The following is a 19,859-nucleotide window of genomic DNA, read 5'->3' on the forward strand; positions in this document are numbered from 1 at the left end:
AAAAAAAAAAAAACCCTCCAAGAGTTCCCTCTCTTTGTTTGAAGGCAGATTCATAAGGTGAGCAATAAATAACTGAGCTATTTACAATGGCAACGCAAGGGCTTCAAGGTTTCAGGAGTAAGACTATAACCAAACCAGGGGGAAGGTACGGTGCCCAATAACAAACTTTGAGATGTAGGTCTATTTTTAGCAGACTCGGCAAGTGAAGAATTGGCATGCTTTTCATAGGGTGCCTTGGACAGCAACCTTAGTTGGACATCTGTGACTCTGACCTTGTGCAGAGCTGTAAGGTTTGAAACTTATGATCTATTTACAAAGAGTCTTTAGTCTAGTGTGAACTTGTTCTGAGTTAAAAATCAGCTAATTGTGTGCAGTTGGTCAGATCAGAAGGAAGAAAGCAGGGTTTTAAGTGTCTACAGTCCTTGTGGGGCAAAGAGACCTAGTTAGAAAACATGTCCTAGTGTGTTTTCTATATATCAAAATTACACAACTATATAAAAAGACATCTTTCTGACTATCCACAGACATATGTGTCCATAAGATTAAATGTAATCATGAGATTACTTATACAAATCACATGAAATTATGCACAATATTGTAGGTATTGGGGAGACACCAAGCTGCCTTAGCAAATGTGAGCAACAGTTTCCAGAGTCAATGGTGCTGCAGGCCTTGGCTGGATGAGATTAACCTCCATCAGAGAATCACTCCTCTGGTGGATTGACATTGAATAATCAATTTCCACATGCTGTATATTCCCAAGCCCTCTGACAAATCATAGTATTGAAAAAGTAAATACTAAAAGAGTCCTATTGTTTCAAGTGTACCAAACTGATAATGACTGAATGTTAATTTGCTACCCTAAACCATACAAAATAATTTAAACATGAAGGCACTGAACTTATTTGATATTTCTGATATAGTGTTTCCTTTGAAAGGGATATTAGGTAGCAATTCTTTAAAAAACCCATTGTACCATTTACTTGAATAACATTTAAAAACTTTATACTTATTATTTATAAAAATAAACTTTGGTTTAAAAGAATTTTTAAGTAAATATCTTACTTCTCTTAGCAATATGAATATAATACCAAGTATGCAGAAAGCAGAATGGGAAAATAAAGAATATTTGCATGTACTTACTTTCATAATGAATCTTGAATCCATTATTGGAACGGCTGTTGTCTGTTGTAAACAGAAGGTATATAAAGTTACTGCTGCTGAACAGAAACTGTGGCACTTGTGTGCCATTGTAAGACCCAAGCAAGGGTGACAGAAGATTTGGTCCATCGTGGACTTCCAGAACATCATAGTTTAGTTCTGTCTGGAATCTAGGATGAAGAGATACAATGGGAAACATTAGAAAACAGAGTGGAATGGGACTTTACTAATTTAATTACTCTACGATTAAGGTTTATTTTTTAACCTCCTTTTTTATCATTTTTTGTTTACTCGGTATCTAAGATATCACTGAAATATCTGTCTGTTCATACAGGGATCTTATTGTGAGAGCAACCAGTCAGAACAATGTGTTATCATACTCATAAGAAAAGTGACTTCCGACTGTTATAGGTTATCCTTAGTAAATAAATGATCTAATCGTGAGCTATGCACTTCTAAAATATCCCCTTCTGCTATCTTCAAATCTATGGAAACTATATTGTTTTATATTACTTTTAATAATAAATATACTTCAAATCTGACCTCTGTTTTATAGAAACTGACACATTTTATAGAGTGCTTTAGAGATCTTCAAGTTTTAATTTTATCTCTGCTGTGCATGTCTGTACATGGGGTTGTTAAATGCCCAGACTATGGAAAAAGCCACCAGATTGCCTGGAACTGAGTGCCAGGTGGTTTTGAACTGCTTGATGTTGGGGCTGGAGACAGACACTAGGTTTCCTCCTAGGGCAAAAAATGTTCTTAATCACAGAATCATAAAAACATATTTGATAAAAAAAATTTGTAAAATTTAATACAAGGCTTCACATTTTTCCAAAAATTTTAACTTTATATAGGTTCATTATGGTATATAGACTGTGCCTGTTTAATTTGGATGTGTGATGCTTTTACTTATTCATTTTTATAAGAGATTTAATTTTAAAGCTGCATGCTCAATTTAAATACCATCATAAGTAATGGAAACCAGGGGTGTCACAACTCTATAATAATGAAATTCATTAATTACAAAAACTTCTGCAAACTATTTTTAAGATTAGAAAATTATTTGCAGTGTTCTTACAATAAGTTGGGTGGGAATAGGAAGCAATGTAAGAATGGAGGAAGCACATCAGGTAGAAGGTCTGTGTAGGAGTAGGAATGTGGAGGAGAACCCTCGAGACTACGATGAGCCTACTACATCCATGAAAATGTCATAATGAATAACACTGCTACATATGCTAGATAAACATTATTTTTTTTAAAAAAAAAGACCATTGAAACAGAATTAAATGATTTAGTTTCAAAAAAAAAAAAAACACAGTAAGTTTTAAGTAATTCCCTGTGAGAGCCCACAGTTTTGAGTCCGGTCCACCTTGACCAAACGCTAGAGAGTTCAAACCTATTTTTACTCCTCAAGGATAAATAACAAAAAAGAAGTAACTTACAGGATGTTTTGTTCTCAGAAGCCAGACAACGGGGTGTTTGACTTACGGTGTGGTTAGCAGGTGTTTTGAAATGTAAGGAGGCAATTGCACTTGCTTGTTCTTTGTATCATGGATGTCATGTGCCCTCGCCTTTTGATTAGGCTATATAAGGACTGTGAGTAATACACTCAGGGTTTTTGGCTACAGTATTCACTGGAAGCCCTCCTGACTCTATCTTCTCTCCCTTGTCTATTTCTTTCCTCAATTCACACTCCTCTTCTCAAGAACATATGGAGTCGTAGGGCCAGACCCAACAATTCCCAATGGTTTCTTGTATCTCAAGATAATATTTAGAGAATAAAAGAAACATCAACAGCTTTTAAAGTCCATATACACAGGAGCAGTTAACATAGGCATGCCCCATTTCAAGTGAATTTAATTTGCTAATCTAATGAATAAATCCTGCTTGCTCAATAACTTGAAGTACTTGCTCATCCATCTGTTGCTAAGTTACTCCTATCCTTGTCAGTCGTTACCAGGTGATCATCTAAGGTAAAGCTTTTTCTGACAAAAGGCATGAGATATATTAAATACTCAAGGGTTCTCAAGAAAGCAGAGGAAATGTGCTATCTATCTATCTATCTATCTATCTATATATATATATATATATTCCTGTCAAAGAGTTTCCAATGAAGTGAGAGAGCTATACAGGTGAAGGCATTTGCTACAAATCCTGAGTACCTGGGTGTGATCCCCAGGATGCACATGAAGAACCAGAGCGTCAGGCTCCCCAGGTTATCCTCTGATATTCACACATACCCACATACACATGCACAAATGTACCATCCCCACAGTAACTAGACATGACTAATAGAAACAAGCCCTTCCATGCTTTCATGTGAAGGAAGGTAAAAGAAACAGAAACCAAGGGATCTAGTCCCAAAAGGAGCATTTTAGTTAAAGGATATTATGTATGCATGTATGTATGTATGGAGAATGATTGAAAGAAGACTATTAATATGACTGTGCTCTTTTTAGTCTGAAATACTGAGGATGTCACTGACATATTTGTAAGTTATTGTAACTGCCATATGGCAATGATTTTGATATTGATCCTGATTCAGAATTCAGCATGCTGGGACCATGAGGCATGCCCCAAAACATTCAGCTTTCAAAGTTATTATGAGTTTAACATCTACACTCTAGGCAGAGCATTGTGGTTTATTCAGAGGATACTTAGTCTTCAAGTAGAACCAGGCTTATAGAATGAGGTGGCGCTAACCTGAGCTACATGTGACAATGAAAATCAAAATGAAACAATGAACTTAAATAAGTGTACAACTTCATGCAGTAAATTATGCTCCATACAAATCTGCATGTATGAAAATTATATGATGGAGAATAAAGCTTTAAAGAGGAAATTAGATAAATGAAAACATGAGAGTGGGCATCTGTCCAGCTTATCTGCTTCACATATGTGAAACAGAGACTAAGACATAGAAAGATAACTACATACATATTTATGTGTCTAGGTGTATATATATGATAGTTGTAGCAACAATTATGTGGATAGAGGACAGAGCCAGCCAAAGAAAGAGACCAGAACAAAGTAACCTTGAAAGTGATCTTAAAATCCTAGTCCTTAGAATTTTAGGAATATAAAGCTTTATTGCCTAAACCATAGCATCTTAAACTAAGCATCCTATACTCTGAAACTCATGGTTTAATTCTATGTTAAAAAAAAAATGAGCTCATCCATTGTGCAGTATCAGTTTTTGCATTTGTCTTTAACAGATGGTAAATTTTTATGTATTACAAAAGTCATTTCAAAGTATATTATACACAATTTATCATCACTAAACATTTCATTCAATTACCTAATTTTTATGCGCATGTAGCCAGGCTCATATAAAAACCTTGGGCAAATGGAGTCCCAAGGGGAAAATGGAGAATGCATCCTGTATTTACTTGGGTGATTATGGGATAGTACCTGCATGTGTGTGGCACTTGGAGGTGGTATTAAATTGGGTTTTCTTCATAGCCCTTTTGCTTCTGGAAATCTAACAATTCACAAGCCCTTAAAAATATAGGACAACTAAACTCATTAAATGAAAGGTCATACGTTCATATCTCAGCATTTTTCATATGTACAGCACAAAGGTCTTGCATATCTTAATAGTAAAGTTACAACGGTAAACAAATAAAAAATTAACTTGAGATCAGGCTGAAAGGTCAAAATGGGCAGACCTTCTAAAGCTTTCAAGATACAGCAATTGACTATTCTAATCAAATTATTTATTGATAGAGTAAGGGAAACGGTGAATGTCAACTAGTTTAATATCTATTCATTTCTGCATAAGATAGAAAAAATATTTGCAGAGACCTTTCAAATGTAATTTTGATAGAGTGTCCGGGTTCAGCTTCAATCACCCACTCACAATTCAAAGAGTCTTTGTAGTATCCTGGCCATCCCGGGGAGAGAATTACTCCACTTGGAGCTGAAAAGTGGCCACCACATGGAGCTGAAAGAAGAAAGCACAGAACACAATAGAATTTTCAGAGGAAGCTATGTAAAATCTCTTCAGTTCCAACACATATCTACTGTTCTTTATTTTTGAGGCAAGTTCTTGTTTTTCAGCATCTGTTACCACGGTACTTACTTTGTAGCCCCATTTAAACAACTCACCCCAACCTCTGTGCTTAGCATTCCGAGTCATGAGGTGGTAGGTATGTGCTACTCTACCTAGTCCAACTAGATTTTAAATAACTCCCTTAACACATTCATTAATATTGTTATAAATACTATTTTTACTGTAGGAATCCATGTAGTTAACCCTTGCTGTGATTAAGGATTGTCCTTTGCAGAGGTAATATACTTGTAAACTTGTTAAATAGCTACAGTTAGGAGATTAGCTCATAACTAGTTATACTCAAGTCTCCAGGTGATTTCTTTCCAAACCTTGTGTGTATTCTGTTCTTCATCTTCAGTTTGATATGATGCACACATACATTGTCAGTCTTCTGTTCCCTCTCAGTTTCTTCCTTGTGTTGTTAAATTCTCTTAATTCACATTGTCTGTATTGTGAGCCTCCCTTATTCCAGAGTTGCTATCATGATTTATACAGCTATTTGTCTAAGGATGGCCCTTACAACCTCGAATGTTGGAATGCTAAGTCCCCAGATGGGAGAACTGTTTGGGAAGGGTTAGGGGATGTGATCTTGTTACAGGAAGTGTGTCTCTGTGGTTCACCTGTGAGGTTTCAAAATCCCAAACCATTTCCAGTGCCTCTCTCTTTGTCTTGTGCTTGTGAAGCAGGATGCGAACTCTCAGCTACTGCTCCAGTGCCGTGTCTACTGCCCATGACCCTTGCCATAATGGTTCTGAACTCTAACTACCCCTCTAACTGGTAGGCCCCAAATAAAATCTCTGTTACATATATGTTGTCTTGGCCATTACGTCTATCACAACAACAGAAAAGTAACTAAGAGAGTTTTCATCATCAATACTTCATCCTCTGCTCCCATTGCTCACCTGTTATTTTATCTTTTGATGTGGCTCACATATCACTATGCTCCATATTTTGCTTTTATCAGGTCTCCAATTCCTAGACCTGTATTTTGATCTGCTTTATTTTTTATACTAAATTTAATCTTCAACCTAACTCTATATTTAGTGTTGTATTTTATTCTCTGTATTTCCTTAAACTCAAACACAATTGAAACCACAGAGTCAGCAATGATAGAATTTTCTAAATATTAACGTCTCCATGTAGAGATGAATAAACAGCCTCGTAAGAGAACAACTGACTAATGTTATGTTCTATAAGTCAGAAAAGACTCAAATCATTTTCTCATAACTGGTACTACATTATCATCTCTGGAATTGCTCAATTATATGACCATGTATCTAGTAATGTAAATCAGAAAGTTCAGACTTATTTTTCCTTACTTCTATTATGATTAACACGTAGTTCAATATCCAACCCATCCTGAAATCGGTCATTAGCTTTCCAGCTACAACAGCCATCCTACTTGAAATTAGCCAGATTTCATCCCAGGAGTACCAAGGAGTATCCTATATAAACAGGGCCTGTCAACCATGCTGTAGCTAGAACAATTTACCTACTGCTCTTCATTAGTTTTTCCCATGTTGAACTACATAGCCTAACTTTTGCCCAGCCTCTGACCTTCTGCCCTTCTACATTGGCTACATGAATATGTACTACACAAGAAATATACACAGGACAAAATTTAAATTACAAGATAATTTTTAAAATATACAATATTGATCAAGACAAGAAATAATCAAATATATTTCCAGGCCTCAGTACAATAGAAATTATCCTTTCAATACTGTTTCTTAGTTTTTTTAATAAGTGGTGAGGGGGTTGTTTCATTGTCTATTAAGCAGGCATCCTGACATGTGACTGTGATACAGTCAAAAGCATCCCTGAGACCTCGGGCCACCTAAGCTGCTTAGCAAGACCTTGTTAAAAACTGAAAATCCCAAATAAACTAAAAAAAAAAAAAAACAAATTTTACCTTATTGTGTATGTTTTTCTTTGCTGATTTTTCTTCTCTGTTTTATTTTATTCTAAACGTATTATTTTTGGATACTAATTTTATTCCTGTTATTCTTAAATAACTTGAAACAAGACAAATAAGATAGTAAATGTACAAAACCTTAGAAAAGAATTCTCTATAAAACAGCCAGCTGAGCAGAGTTTTTATTGGTTTGATATTCATTTTTGTTGTTATGAGACACAGTTTGTTGTGTCTCAGGTGAGCTTCAACTATGTAATCCTCCAGTCTCAGCCACTCTAGCTCTTGATTACAGACATATGACATAGCATCTGACTTGGATAAAGTAATTTTATGCGAAATTCTTAGACATGTTATTTGTATGAGACTGCTCATTAATAAACCAAATACCATTTATTAACTGAATCCAATGTTGCTTCCTAATAGCTTTCCAAGAAGACCATTGTCATGAGGATTACTTGCTCTTCCAGTTGAATGACATATAATTTAATTATTTCATGTAGGGTTGTTATATATTTCAAATATTAATCTATGTGCACAATGTCATTTAAATTTACATAATTGAAAAGACAGCAGTGGGTATTTCACTTAGAGAAGGAGCAGGGAATATGAAGCACATTTGTCAGAAACCGCTATTATGTCATCAACTCAAGTGTTGTTCTCTGAAAGCATTGATGCATTCATTCATCAAATGAAGTAATTAGTCATAAAATTAACAGCTGAGACAGGGGCCAAAAAGTTGTCAAAAAGTAAAGCATCAAGAGCCACTTTGTCTGCCCCTCCATCCAAAGAGTGAGGGAGAGAAATGGGTGGGTTTCTTTAAAAAATTGTAACAGAAAGATGTCTCTGCGTCTTCTGAAAGGTCATTTCTGAGTAGAGCCCTTACTCAGTGATCGTCAGTCATCCTATAATATAATGCTCATCACATACACTGAAGTAGAGTCTCTCCAAAATTATCATTCCAAAGGCCCGAGAATAGACAGACACTGTAGAAGATCTGAAGTCAAAGAAGAGAGAGGTTTGCTGTGCTAGGACAATCAGAACAAGTCTCTTCATCTGAGGGGTTGTCCAGCAAAAGCCAGGACAGAGAAACTGCAGGGCAGCAACAACAAAGAACCCCGAGTGCTCAAAACACACAAAGGGGAGATGTAAGTGAGGTGGGAATATGGGAGAGGACAAAGAGAACAACCGCAGAAAGCAGTGCAGGTTTGCAAACAGTCTACAATGCGGCAGAAGCGAAATGCGTTTCCAAACCAGCACCTGGTAATAATGATAATGTTTATAAGATGGATAGCATTTATGAAAAGCTTGCTGCAACATGAGCGATAATACAAAAGAAAAGCCATTAGTTGTCTAAAGCATTATGGTTTGATATAGAATTCATATAAAAATAGTAAATTGTGTGATAATTCTCTTTCAGGTAGCACTCAATTTAATTACCGTTGAAAAATATCATTTGACTTACCCTAAGTAACAGCAATGAAATAAGAAATTTTATATACTTATTATTTCCCACAAATGCTCAAAATTTAATAGATATTGTTGATACTTAAGAATTACATATATATTTTATATCTAAATACAGAATTTAATGAAAGATACTATCTCTGATTGAAAAAAGAAATTCGGACTATTTAACAGGAAAGAACCTAAAAGCATAAGGAGCTATTTTTAAAAACCCATTTAGTAACTCATTCATTCATTCATTCATTCATTCCATCAATTATACTGTTTATTCAACATATTAATAACTTTTATTATTTGTTAATTATTGTTAATAATTTGTTTCTATTTTCCAAGGATATGCAAAGACAACTCCTGGACCAGGGAAAGTGACACATATCTCTAATACCAGCTTCTTTGATATGGGGGCCAGTGACGACAGAAACCAGAGTATTGCATATCTACAGCTAGGTTGGCTACACAGCAAGGCAGAGTGTGGTGTAGGTAGCAAACAGAGGGGAAACAAAGGACCAAATGAAAACAAAAGAGAAAAATAAAGTAGAAGAGCTAGTTGAGTTGCTGATACTGTGCATGGTTAGCAAGCATGAAAACCTGCATTTAATTCCTAGCACTACACTGTCTGGTTGTAATGATGTTATTTTATAATCCAAGCACGTGGAAAATAGAGACAGATCAACAAGAAACTTAAGGTCACCTTTAGCTACATAGACAGCTGAAGGCTTGTTTGGGATACATGAGACCCTGACTCAGAAAGACAGGTTGGGGGGGATAGTCATTGCTATTTTGAACAATTTTAGGTATAAATATTATAAATGATTTACATATTATCAATCACAGTTTTGACAGGCAGTATTCTGACTGCACAGAACTTTAAAAGTTGTTAAGTTAGTTAATATTTCTTTCTCACAAAGATGCCATGGATTTGATTTTTTTATTTTTTGGAAAAGAAAAAGAAAATAAAAATAATTAAGTTTTAAGAAAAAGATATGCTCACAGAGATACGTAGAGAACACAAAGGATTTAGAGATGATATTTAATTTGATCTTTTAAGGAGGATAAGATTTCTGGAAAGAAGAGATGAAGGATCCTTTACATCTGTACATGAAGTTAACAGTGTGATGGTATGTAGGATTGAATCAGGATAAGCAACTGAAAAAATTGTAGAGCTAAGTTGAGGCTTCTATTTGATGGCTCATGCATGTACAATGCATTTGTGAGATCAGAAAGGATACTTTTCAAAAAAACTTAAGAAAGAAGTGATCAGTATCTGACATGAGGTTATTATTGCAGGGAAAAGCTAAATTATGCACTTAGAATATAAAGTCAAAGATATTTCTTGGTGGCCCAACGTGACATAAAAAATGTAAAAGATCAAAATATGTTCCTTACATCATTGTCATATAAAACAGACTGGATAGTGATTTCATTTAAAACAATGGAGAACTCAAAGCACATTGGAGTTATACATAAAAGGCAATACCAGTTAGTGCTAAACTTGGAGAGCATGCTGATTAGTTTTATATCATTTCAATTAGTGATTGATTGGGCGGGCACAGCCCACTGTGGGTGGTGCTACTCTTTTAGTAGTGTTTTGGGTTCTATAAGGAAGCAAGCTGAGGATGCCATGAGGAGAAAGACAGTAGGTAGCACCCCTCCATGACCTTTGCATCTGCTCCTGCATGCAAATTCCTGCCAAACAAGTCTTTCCCTCCAGCAAGACAGCAATGGTAACTCTAATCAGGACAGAGTATGTGAAAAAAAAAAAATTATTGGAGCTCTTTTCATAGGCATCATTATCATAGGCTATGTTAAAGCTTTAAAGTGGATATTCTTTATATCCACAATAAAGGTGAATATTGAGGAAAATAGAGTGGTAGAGTATGTAGTCCTTTGTAAAATGTTTTTATGTAAAGTTAAATATTAGTCAAAAGCCATTATATCACCAAATGTACGATCTTTGTTGATCCTAAGCATGTAAATCAAGAAGCTAGTAATAGTCAAAATAATTCTTAGATTTTAAAAAGCTACAGCTTTAGTCTGAGGAAGTATTAGAGACAGCCCCATGGCCCACCTCCTGTGACTTGCAACATTTACTTTACAAACCATAAATTACTCTCTCTCCCTTTGAGATACAAATCTCCCCACAGTTAATCAGACTCTCACAATTTTCACAGCCCAAGAATTATGCCTCTCATCTTGAACATCATCAACAGCCCTTTGCCTAATCTCAGTGGGAGGGTAGGAAATCACTTCATTAAGTTCCGCTGAGGGTACATAAATGAGCTAATCACACCGGGCATCTTCCTGTTTACCTTCCCCAGCACTTTTCTCCAAGTTCACACCAGTGCTTAAGAATCTTTCTGAGCAGTTAACTCCCATCTCGCCTCTTTATCATGGTGATCCGGAATAGCCTGACAAAATGAAGTTATAGACTATTTACTTAGAAAAGTAAATTTTGTTGTCTCTCTTTTCTAGTTTTAAATTTTGAAAAATTTCATACAGTATCTGATGCGATAGGACTTATGAGCCCAGGTAATTTTGGAGATTAGACCTAAACAAAATCTTTAAGTTACAAGTTAGGAACCACTTCCATATTAAATTTATAGAATTAATTTACTAAGAAAAATATTTAAGTAATGCTTAGTAACTTTAGCTTTAGTGGAGCAGAAGGTTGATGGGAAGCAAGGCTAGATCATTCTGTTCACAGGTTTTTGGTAGAAGTTGATGCTTCTAAACACCAGGCTAACGATTTTATTGCAGTCATGCAATAAATTGAGTTTGTGTCTGCTAAATTTCATAATTTATTATCTGCTATAAGTTTTTTTGAGAGAAAAATCTGTAATAATGTATCTGCCCTCCATAGACATATAAAATTTAAAGGTTCATTTTGTTATTTTTGTGTGTGTGCATGTGTGTTTGTGTGAGTGAATAGCATGTGTAAGTGGGGGCCTGCGGAGGCCAGAAGACAGGGTCTAATTCAATAGGCATTTGTGAGCTGCCTGATACATGTGTTCTTATGTGTAGTTAAATACCCTGATAGAACATCAATTGCTATTAACCACTGATTTGTCTCTGAGGTTTTGAGAGAATTTATCCAAGGCAGGTTGACGTAGTCAACACAAAATTTAATAAATACATGTTTGAGCTCAGGGGAGGATTCTAGATATGCAAGGGAATAAGGCAATGCTCCAGAGAAGGGATAGAAATTTTCTGAAGTGGTGGTGGGGGGCTGGGGGGTTACCAAAGGATGGTTTAAAACATATGCAGAGGAGAGAGATTGGTGGTGAAAAATACTACCATGAGAGGAGAAAATATAATGACAGTTGTGCCTTCTTAGCTCAAGAGAAGCAAAAGTTCATATAAATGTGTGGAGTTTTTTTTTTTTTTTGAAGAAATGTTGTGTAATATTATTTTAAGATGTGTCATGTTCATTTATGCCTTGGAATGTTTGTTCAATGATGCAAAGATGTGTTGCATTCATTTATGTTGCATTGCTTTGACTTTGTGAAAGCTGTGTTACTTTGCATGTCTAAAACACCTATGGGGAGCCGGGCAGTGGTGGCGCACGCCTTTAATCCCAGCACTCGGGAGGCAGAGGCAGGCGGATCTCTGTGAATTCGAGGCCAGCCTGGTCTACAAGGGCTAGTTCCAGGACAGGAACCAAAAAGCTAAGGAGAAACCCTGTCTTGAAAAAAAAAAAAAAACAACAACAACAACAAAAAACCTATGGGTCTAATAAAGAGCTGAATGGCCAGTAGCTAGGCAGAAAGAGAGACTAAATAGAAGGAAAGCGAGCAGCAATAAAAAGAATAGAAGGATGCCATGGGCCAGGTGAGAAAAAAGAGGAAGACCAAGCTAATTTGTACAATTTAATTTTTATAACACATAAAATCTGTTATAAATAATTTGCATTCACACATTGGTTCTTTTCTTTATTTTTACTACAGAGGAACACACTCAAAATACACAATATATTTTAGGACCTACATGACTTGATTTTCTTTTCAGGTAGAATTCAGATAAAGTTCTCTTCAATAAGAGTTGTTAGGAAGTTAGAAGGTTCACAAAGGGTGATGTCAGTGTCTAGGTCATACTTGAGTTCTCACAAATGAAGCAGTAAAGCTGAGTTCTGATTGTAAGTTTAACAATGATGCATTTAAAACAAACAAACAAAAAATAAAAGCATTTCCAGCATTTGGTGAGAGAAGATGACCCTTCTGTGGAGAGGTGCCTGATAAACTCACCACCTCACATCATCATACATCAATGCCTCCATTTTTCTGACTCTTTTTAATTTGCTTTATATTTGGAGTTGTGGTAAATGATCATTAGATGTATCAATCATATACACATTGAATGATGAATCAATAAAATTAAAGAGCATTTGTATTTAAACTCTCATTAAAAAGATGAAGCTATCTTCTAAGAAAGAGAAGAGCTGCTGAAACTTGAATATTAATTCCACTTCTCTTTCAATTGTCAAATTTCTTCTATTTCTTTTTCAGACCTAGGCTAGGAAAAATTAGGAGATAAACTCTGCAGATTGCTATTATGTGTTTCCTTATGCTAGTCCTACAAATGAAACTCACTATAATATAAACATATGGATAAAAGGGATTTTTCCTTTGAGATAAATGTGTTTATGTATGAACAGACATTTTATTAGAATTACAAATCAGTTCTGATATATGCATAGAGTTGTTGCTCTAATTGTTTCTTCAAAAGAACTTTCTACACAGTGAGCGTCCCTACAGAAGGGCTTCCTTTCCTCTTTGGCTGATTGAAATTCAGGAGAAAACCCCTTATCTTCAATGAGGAAGTTCATCAGGCATGCAAGCCCCGCCATGTCTCCAAACCGGTCTCTAGGGACTCAGTTCCATCCTATTCATTCTAAAAATTTTCTCAGATATCTCGCTAGGGAGTAGGAGGGAACATAAGCCAGAGTAATTCAGGGAGATCTATTCTGCTCACAAGGCAGTTTTTGCTTGAGTAAGCATTTTGCGGAGCATTGTAAAATCATTAGAGCAAAAGACAAAGCATGGTTTCAGTCTCCCATTTTTTTTCCCTGACTTCTACCTCAAATATGCACTGTCAAATTGCCCTCTTCATAAAAACAAATATGTTGGGAATATCCTCTAACTTTATAACTACTTTAAACATTTTTTTTTAAATTTTATTCTCAAACCCTTTGTATCCATTCATCTAAGACACCTCTCTGAGTAGTGGTGAGGACTGTATTGTGGGAAAGCCCCACATGCTGATTCTCAGTCTCGCTCTTGAAATAGAGAACGGGCAGCCTCTTGCACAGGTTTTTTTTTTTCTTTCTAGTTTTCTTTTGTGGGAAGAGTAAAGGCTAGTAAGTAGGAGATCATGCTCCAGTAGTGGTGCTACCGAGTATTAAAAATGCTGTTGTCACAGTAAGAGAATTAATGAGTCTTTTGTTAAATAAGAATTAGGAGAGAGGTCTTTCAATACTTGATAACCCAATAGAGTAAACTCTACCATCTCTAGGTACTTCTTTGCTCCCAGATCTTCTGATAAATCTGTGATATCTTCTTGTATGTCATTTATTAAGAAGTCAATAGCAGGTGCCTGCATTGGTACTTGGTTAGTGCAGAACACTTACATCTTTAATTGTCAAACTGTTGGAACTACAGGGCTCTGACTGTCTCTTGCCTGCCAGCTATTTAAAGTTTTCTTTCCCACTGTTCATTATCCATGAAAGACATAGCTATCTGTAAGTCAGTGAATAAGCAAACATGTGCTTGGCAACTGCCTGCAGCGGTCAGATTAATAAAACTGCCATCTTCATTTCACACATGGATCTAAGTTTTCCATGAGCAAGTCTCCTGAAGTGCTGCATTCAGGTGGGATTGCAGATGAAGTTATTATTAGTACTCTACTACACAGAAGTGAACGAAAACCTCGATACTCCATGAACCTAACAGTTACAAAAAGAAAAAAGAGATACATCAGTTTTTCTTAAAGTTCTTATCTTCAGCTTAAATGGTTTGAGAATGAAGTGCCCAAACTTGTTACTGATAGAGTCTCTAGAACTCGATTGTCCATGGAGGAATTTAACATTTTTTTTCTTTAGCTTTATTATTAATAGAAACCTAGGAACACTGGCTTCGATTCTTCACAGTCACATGCTAGTATTGTTTTTCTGGTTAGAAAGTCTTCAAAGACCATATTGTTTGAAATTATTATGAGACTTAACAAGAGGCAACTTTCCATTCAGTCAGTTTTAACTTAGCATCTTAATTAAATTACTAGCTTTGAGCCAAGATAATTATGCAATTCTTCCAATACATTTCATTAAATGAAATCCTCTTTATCTTTATAAAAGCTAGGTCATTATTTTATGCCTAATCATATTGAAGAACAAGATCACATAACCAGAAAGGCCAATATTTCATTTCTATTTTTACAGGGAACATTCTTTAGATTAGAAAGGGCACAACTGACTACCTTATAATTGGTAGAGGCTATTAACATTGTGGAGGAAAATACATATGTACGGGAAATCCAGACCAAAACATAGTATGAGGAAATAAATAGGTTCAGAAAAAATGAGAAATAACACTTTTATGCTGATATCTCTGAGTTCTGCTTGCAACATACTTCTGTTTTCCTAAAAAAACTCATGCACACATTGAGGTTTGTAACTTAAATTTAGAGGTAGATTATTTCTCATCAATTTTATGCCTTTCATATGATTTCTGAGTTTTTTTAGATCATATTAGATAATTGAGCCATTTAACAGCAAAATTGTTAAGAAAGTTATAGAGAGATATGTCATTAAAAAACAATAAAAAGACATGTACAGTCCAACAGACATTGTAGAAGAAACCATGAAATAAAAACTGCATTTTGTGGAGATGATTTAGAAATATGGAAAGAAATGGTATATTATTGAATTTACATTAATATAAAATGTTAATCTCAAAATATGTTTCATTTGTATGGAATTTAATATATTAATCATATTTAACATTAGTTTTGTTATGCTGTATTATATTTCCATTATTTTTTAAGGTATTGTGTTTTTGCAGGTCAATTAAAATATAATCTATAATTAAAAATACATATTAATAGTCATCTATAGTAGTCAAACTTAACATTAGGTTTTCAAGATATATGTCAGATAGATAGGTAATCCTCTTTAAGCACTTAAGAGCTTTAAGAAATATGGCATTTAAAATTATTTAATAACTTAGACTTTTCATGACATTGAGGTACATCTGCTCCTGGTTGTACCAATCTATTCCATAAAACATTATGGGCATCAAGGAAACTCCATATGGAGTTTATTCTATTTATGACAAATGTTTGTCATGTTGGAACAAAAAAAAAAACCTGTACTTGCCATTATTGCTTACAGTTACTGGACCAATAAAATGCAAGAAAGGCAACTGCAAAACTTTGAAAAGACAAGGTAGGACAGTCCTTCAAAATTTCCTGCTTCTGAAAAAGGTTTGTCAGATATCCTAGGCCTGTAGACCAACAATGAATTCCCCAGTGTTCCAGAGGAAACTTGGATGACTGCCCAAGCAACCAGTTGCTCCTATAATTTCTCAAAATTTATGGGAATTTCTTACCTGTACTTCCTGCTTACTCTGATGTGGGAGTGTCATATATCAATCTGTTGATTTCATTGGTTAAGTTATAATAAACCAACTGCTTGGCCTCAGCTTAGAACATAGATGGGAGGAGTAAACAGAATAGAATTCTGGGCGGAAGAGGAAGTGAGGTCAGACTCTGCTCTGCTCCCAAAGAGACGCCATGCTCAGCTCTCCCGGGTAGACGCGATAGCTCTGTTCTCTGAGGCACACGCAATGAAGATGGACATAGGCTAGAATCTTCCTGGTAAGCGCACCTGGGGTGCTTACAAACATTACTAGAAATGGGCTAGTCCAGGTGCGAGAATTAGCCTGTAAGGGCTAGAGTTCATGGGCCAAGCAGTTAAATGAATACAGTTTGTGTGTTGTTATTTCGGGCATGAGCTAGCCAAGCGGCTGGGGTGTTGGGGACGCAGCCCCGCCGCTCCATATTTCAACATTACTCAGATGATATTATTTCTTTCTTAGGTCTTTGATGGAGTTAAGGACTAGATAATTATAGTTATAGTTTTCTTTATTATGATAAAAGATAAATTAGATATAAAACTTTAAACTCACTAAAATAGGATAGATAAATAAATATTTCCCTTAATTTTGTCAAATACAAATAAACTAGATATTTTAACTTTAATTCTTAATTGATAGCTATTCTGATCTATACAGTTTTAATATGTTAAAGATGAAACTTCCCTTTTTGCTTAGACAGAAAGGGGAATTGTTATGAGATAATTCTTCTGCATGCTATGAATATATATTGCACCCATTGGTTAGTAACAAAGTACATTCAGCCTATAGCAAGACAGAACAAGGCTAGGCAGGAAGGTCACACTAAAAATAGAGAGAGAGAAAGGGTGGATTAAGGAAATTGCAAGTTGGATGGTTTTGGAACAAGATGAGCTAAAGAACAGGTAGAAACATGAAGCTTTTGGTAAAATGTAAATTACTAAAAAGGGGTTAATTGAAGTTGTAAGAGCTAATTATTAATAAGTCTGGCCACATGCCAAACATTTCATAATTAATATGAGCTTTCATATGATTATTTGGGACCAGGTGATCAACAAAATTAGGACTCCATCTGTTGACATATGGCACCCAATGTGGAAGATGTATCTTCACATAAAGCCTGGAAAAATCTTTTCAAAAGGAGTTCTAAACATACAAAAATAGACTCAAGAGCAGCTTCATAGTTCATGTTTTTATGCAGGTTGGTGGTACAGAACCAAGTCCCCTGGCCATGGCAACTTGAGTTGCAACATGACAGAATCCCTCTCTCTCTCTCCCTCTCTCTCTCCTTCTCACTCCTCTCTCTTTCTCTTGGGCTTCAGTATAAATTGACTTCTACCAACCACTGTCTATGGGCTTAACATCACTGATGCACACCTCTTGGCAGATTTAGAGATTTTGCTCTTATAGAAAAAATGGTTAGAGATGCACAGTAAGAACAGATTCAGACTGAAGAGGGTCTTAAAAATGTAATAATTAAACATATAATAAACCACATAAAAATATTCCAAGTTTAGATTATATATATTTCATTTTTCTTTGAGATATATAGCACTGTATGAGAACAAAGACTGAGTAATGATGATAAGGTCATGTAAGGTATAGACAATAAACAAAATGTCTTCATAGAAAATGAGAGAGATATCATTTGATTCAACAAGATGGCTAAGATAAAGGAGTTTCCCACAGTCCATGATGGAAATATCACTGTTAAACAAACTATTTCTCAGAATTTTCCTTCTATATAGCAGCACTGATCAAAGGAAATGACATCGGCAGCTACATCATTTGGTGTTCTACTAAATAATTAAAGTTTCCAGGATTTGGGGGTTAAGGGAAGTTCCAAGTATGTTTCTTGCTGTTTCTTGCCACAATGGAGGAAAGGCATTGACCATTCCATTCCAAAGAGAACTGAGATAAAGTAACTTTCTTTCTTTGAATGAGAAGACCTAAATTTACACACTCAGATGAAGAAGTAAGTATAATTTAAATGCAACAATAGTTCACAAGCCTAGAGAAGCCAAATCATAAGGAGAAACCAAAGAAAAACATATAGATTCTTCTGGAAATTGGAAGCAGGCAAGATGCCGAGCAAAAGTTGGGAGCATGGGGGGGGGGGCACAGGAATATTGCTCCTGGTAAATGTTGATCCTGCCTTTCTTGGCTTCAGCTTTGATGCATGGATGTTCCCACTGTGGTTTTGAAAACACCATCAGGAGGGGAAGCTACAGACTAGTTTTATTCAAGGAGAAAAAAAAGTCTCCTTCAAGAAATTCATAAAACATCTCCTTGAGATATTGGAAGAGCTTAATGGCCTGTGCCAAATTAGAGTTCAGCACACTGTGCCTGACTTTAAAAAAATAAATAGCATCCATTTTTCACAGGTAGTGGAAAATTGCCTTCTAGAATTAGCAGTGATTCACAAAATTATTTGTTGTTATGAATTCATTAGTCTTAGCTCCCCATGTAGTTAGGCGTCAGTCAACTTTAAAATCAATGCCCTAGTTAGAACAAATAAGGCAATGGAATTCAGCAGTTATCAGGAAGTGTTTTGTTTCTACCCACTGAGACTTGAAAATGACAGCCAGAGAAATGGTGAAACCAGCTTGTATCATGTCACTGCTAACTGAAATAGGTGCTCACTACTCCAAAGGATGATTGTGATCCCACTTAGCACTGCTTTCGGGACCGGCCTTTCTTTGCACACCTCTGTCCTTCATCTTATCATGTTCCCTGTCCTGTATTTCTGACACAGGGAACTGGGGCTATTCCTTTCGTTTTCCTGAAACCAACTTTCTTCCTATTTCTACTTTTCCTTCACACATCTACACACTTCCTGACTGGCTTTCCCAAGTCAGAGTCAGGAACCAAGGAAAGGAAGGAATAGGGGCCAGTTAATGGCGATGTATGGCATAAAGATAGAACATTGCTTTATTTCTTCTTATTATACATTTTATTGCGAAGCTCCATTAATTTGAAAGAGAGGTATTACAATCCCGGTTCTCAGAAGAGTAGCCTATTACAAATGAATAAGGGTGGAAGTTTCAAATCATATTCTAAAGTCATCCGTGTCAGCATTCTGATACCAAGATGAACAGTGTTGAAAGGAGAAAGGAAGGAGAGTCTAACAAAAGGACCCACTAGGGAAGCATAATAACATGAACTGAAGTTCCCTCATTATGGGACAGGCACTGCAAAAGTGTTGAAGCTGATGAAAGTTGTAATTTATAGGTAATGATTGTACTTTTCAACTTAAAAATATATATTAGATATTCTCAGATCAGCAGATACAAATGAGAAACAAAAAAAAATATATTCAGTTGGAACACATATAAGAGAGGAGGCAAAAAGTTAGAAACTATTTTAAAGATGTGCCCAAGTCTCTGGATTTTATATCCATGCGCTTGTGTGTTTGTGTGCCTGTGTGTGTGTGTGTGTGTGTGTGTGCGCGCGCGCGCACGCTGGCAGAAGTATGAAAGTCAGAGGGCCATTTGCTGGAGTCTGTGCTCTCAAGTCCTGGGAATCAAACCGCACCCGGTCAGGTCTGGTTTGTTGGCAAGTGCCTTTTCCAACCAGCTGACTCAATTGTCATCTCTCTGTTAAATATTGACTGTTTCTCGAAAAACCATAAACAAACAAACAA

The 19,859-nt window shown here is 35.8% G+C and overlaps 1 protein-coding gene across 3 annotated transcripts in view; it reads right to left on the reverse strand.

The window, feature by feature from the left end:
* The window catches only part of Csmd3 (CUB and Sushi multiple domains 3), a 930,239-nt gene that overhangs the window by 337,336 nt on the left and 573,044 nt on the right, over positions 1 to 19,859 (reverse strand). For all 3 annotated transcript variants that reach the window (XM_050162609.1, XM_050162600.1, XM_050162593.1), the window contains 2 exons: positions 4,969 to 5,107; positions 1,144 to 1,331 (listed from right to left, as the gene is read on the reverse strand). In XM_050162609.1, coding sequence (XP_050018566.1) covers positions 1,144 to 1,331; positions 4,969 to 5,107 — 327 coding nt within the window. The remainder of the gene's footprint in view (positions 1 to 1,143; positions 1,332 to 4,968; positions 5,108 to 19,859) is intronic.

The sequence above is a fragment of the Alexandromys fortis genome, unplaced genomic scaffold, assembly GCF_014885135.2.
Source record: "Alexandromys fortis isolate MF-2015 unplaced genomic scaffold, M_Fortis_MF-2015_v1.1 scaffold_17, whole genome shotgun sequence".
Lineage (NCBI taxonomy): Eukaryota > Metazoa > Chordata > Mammalia > Rodentia > Cricetidae > Alexandromys > Alexandromys fortis.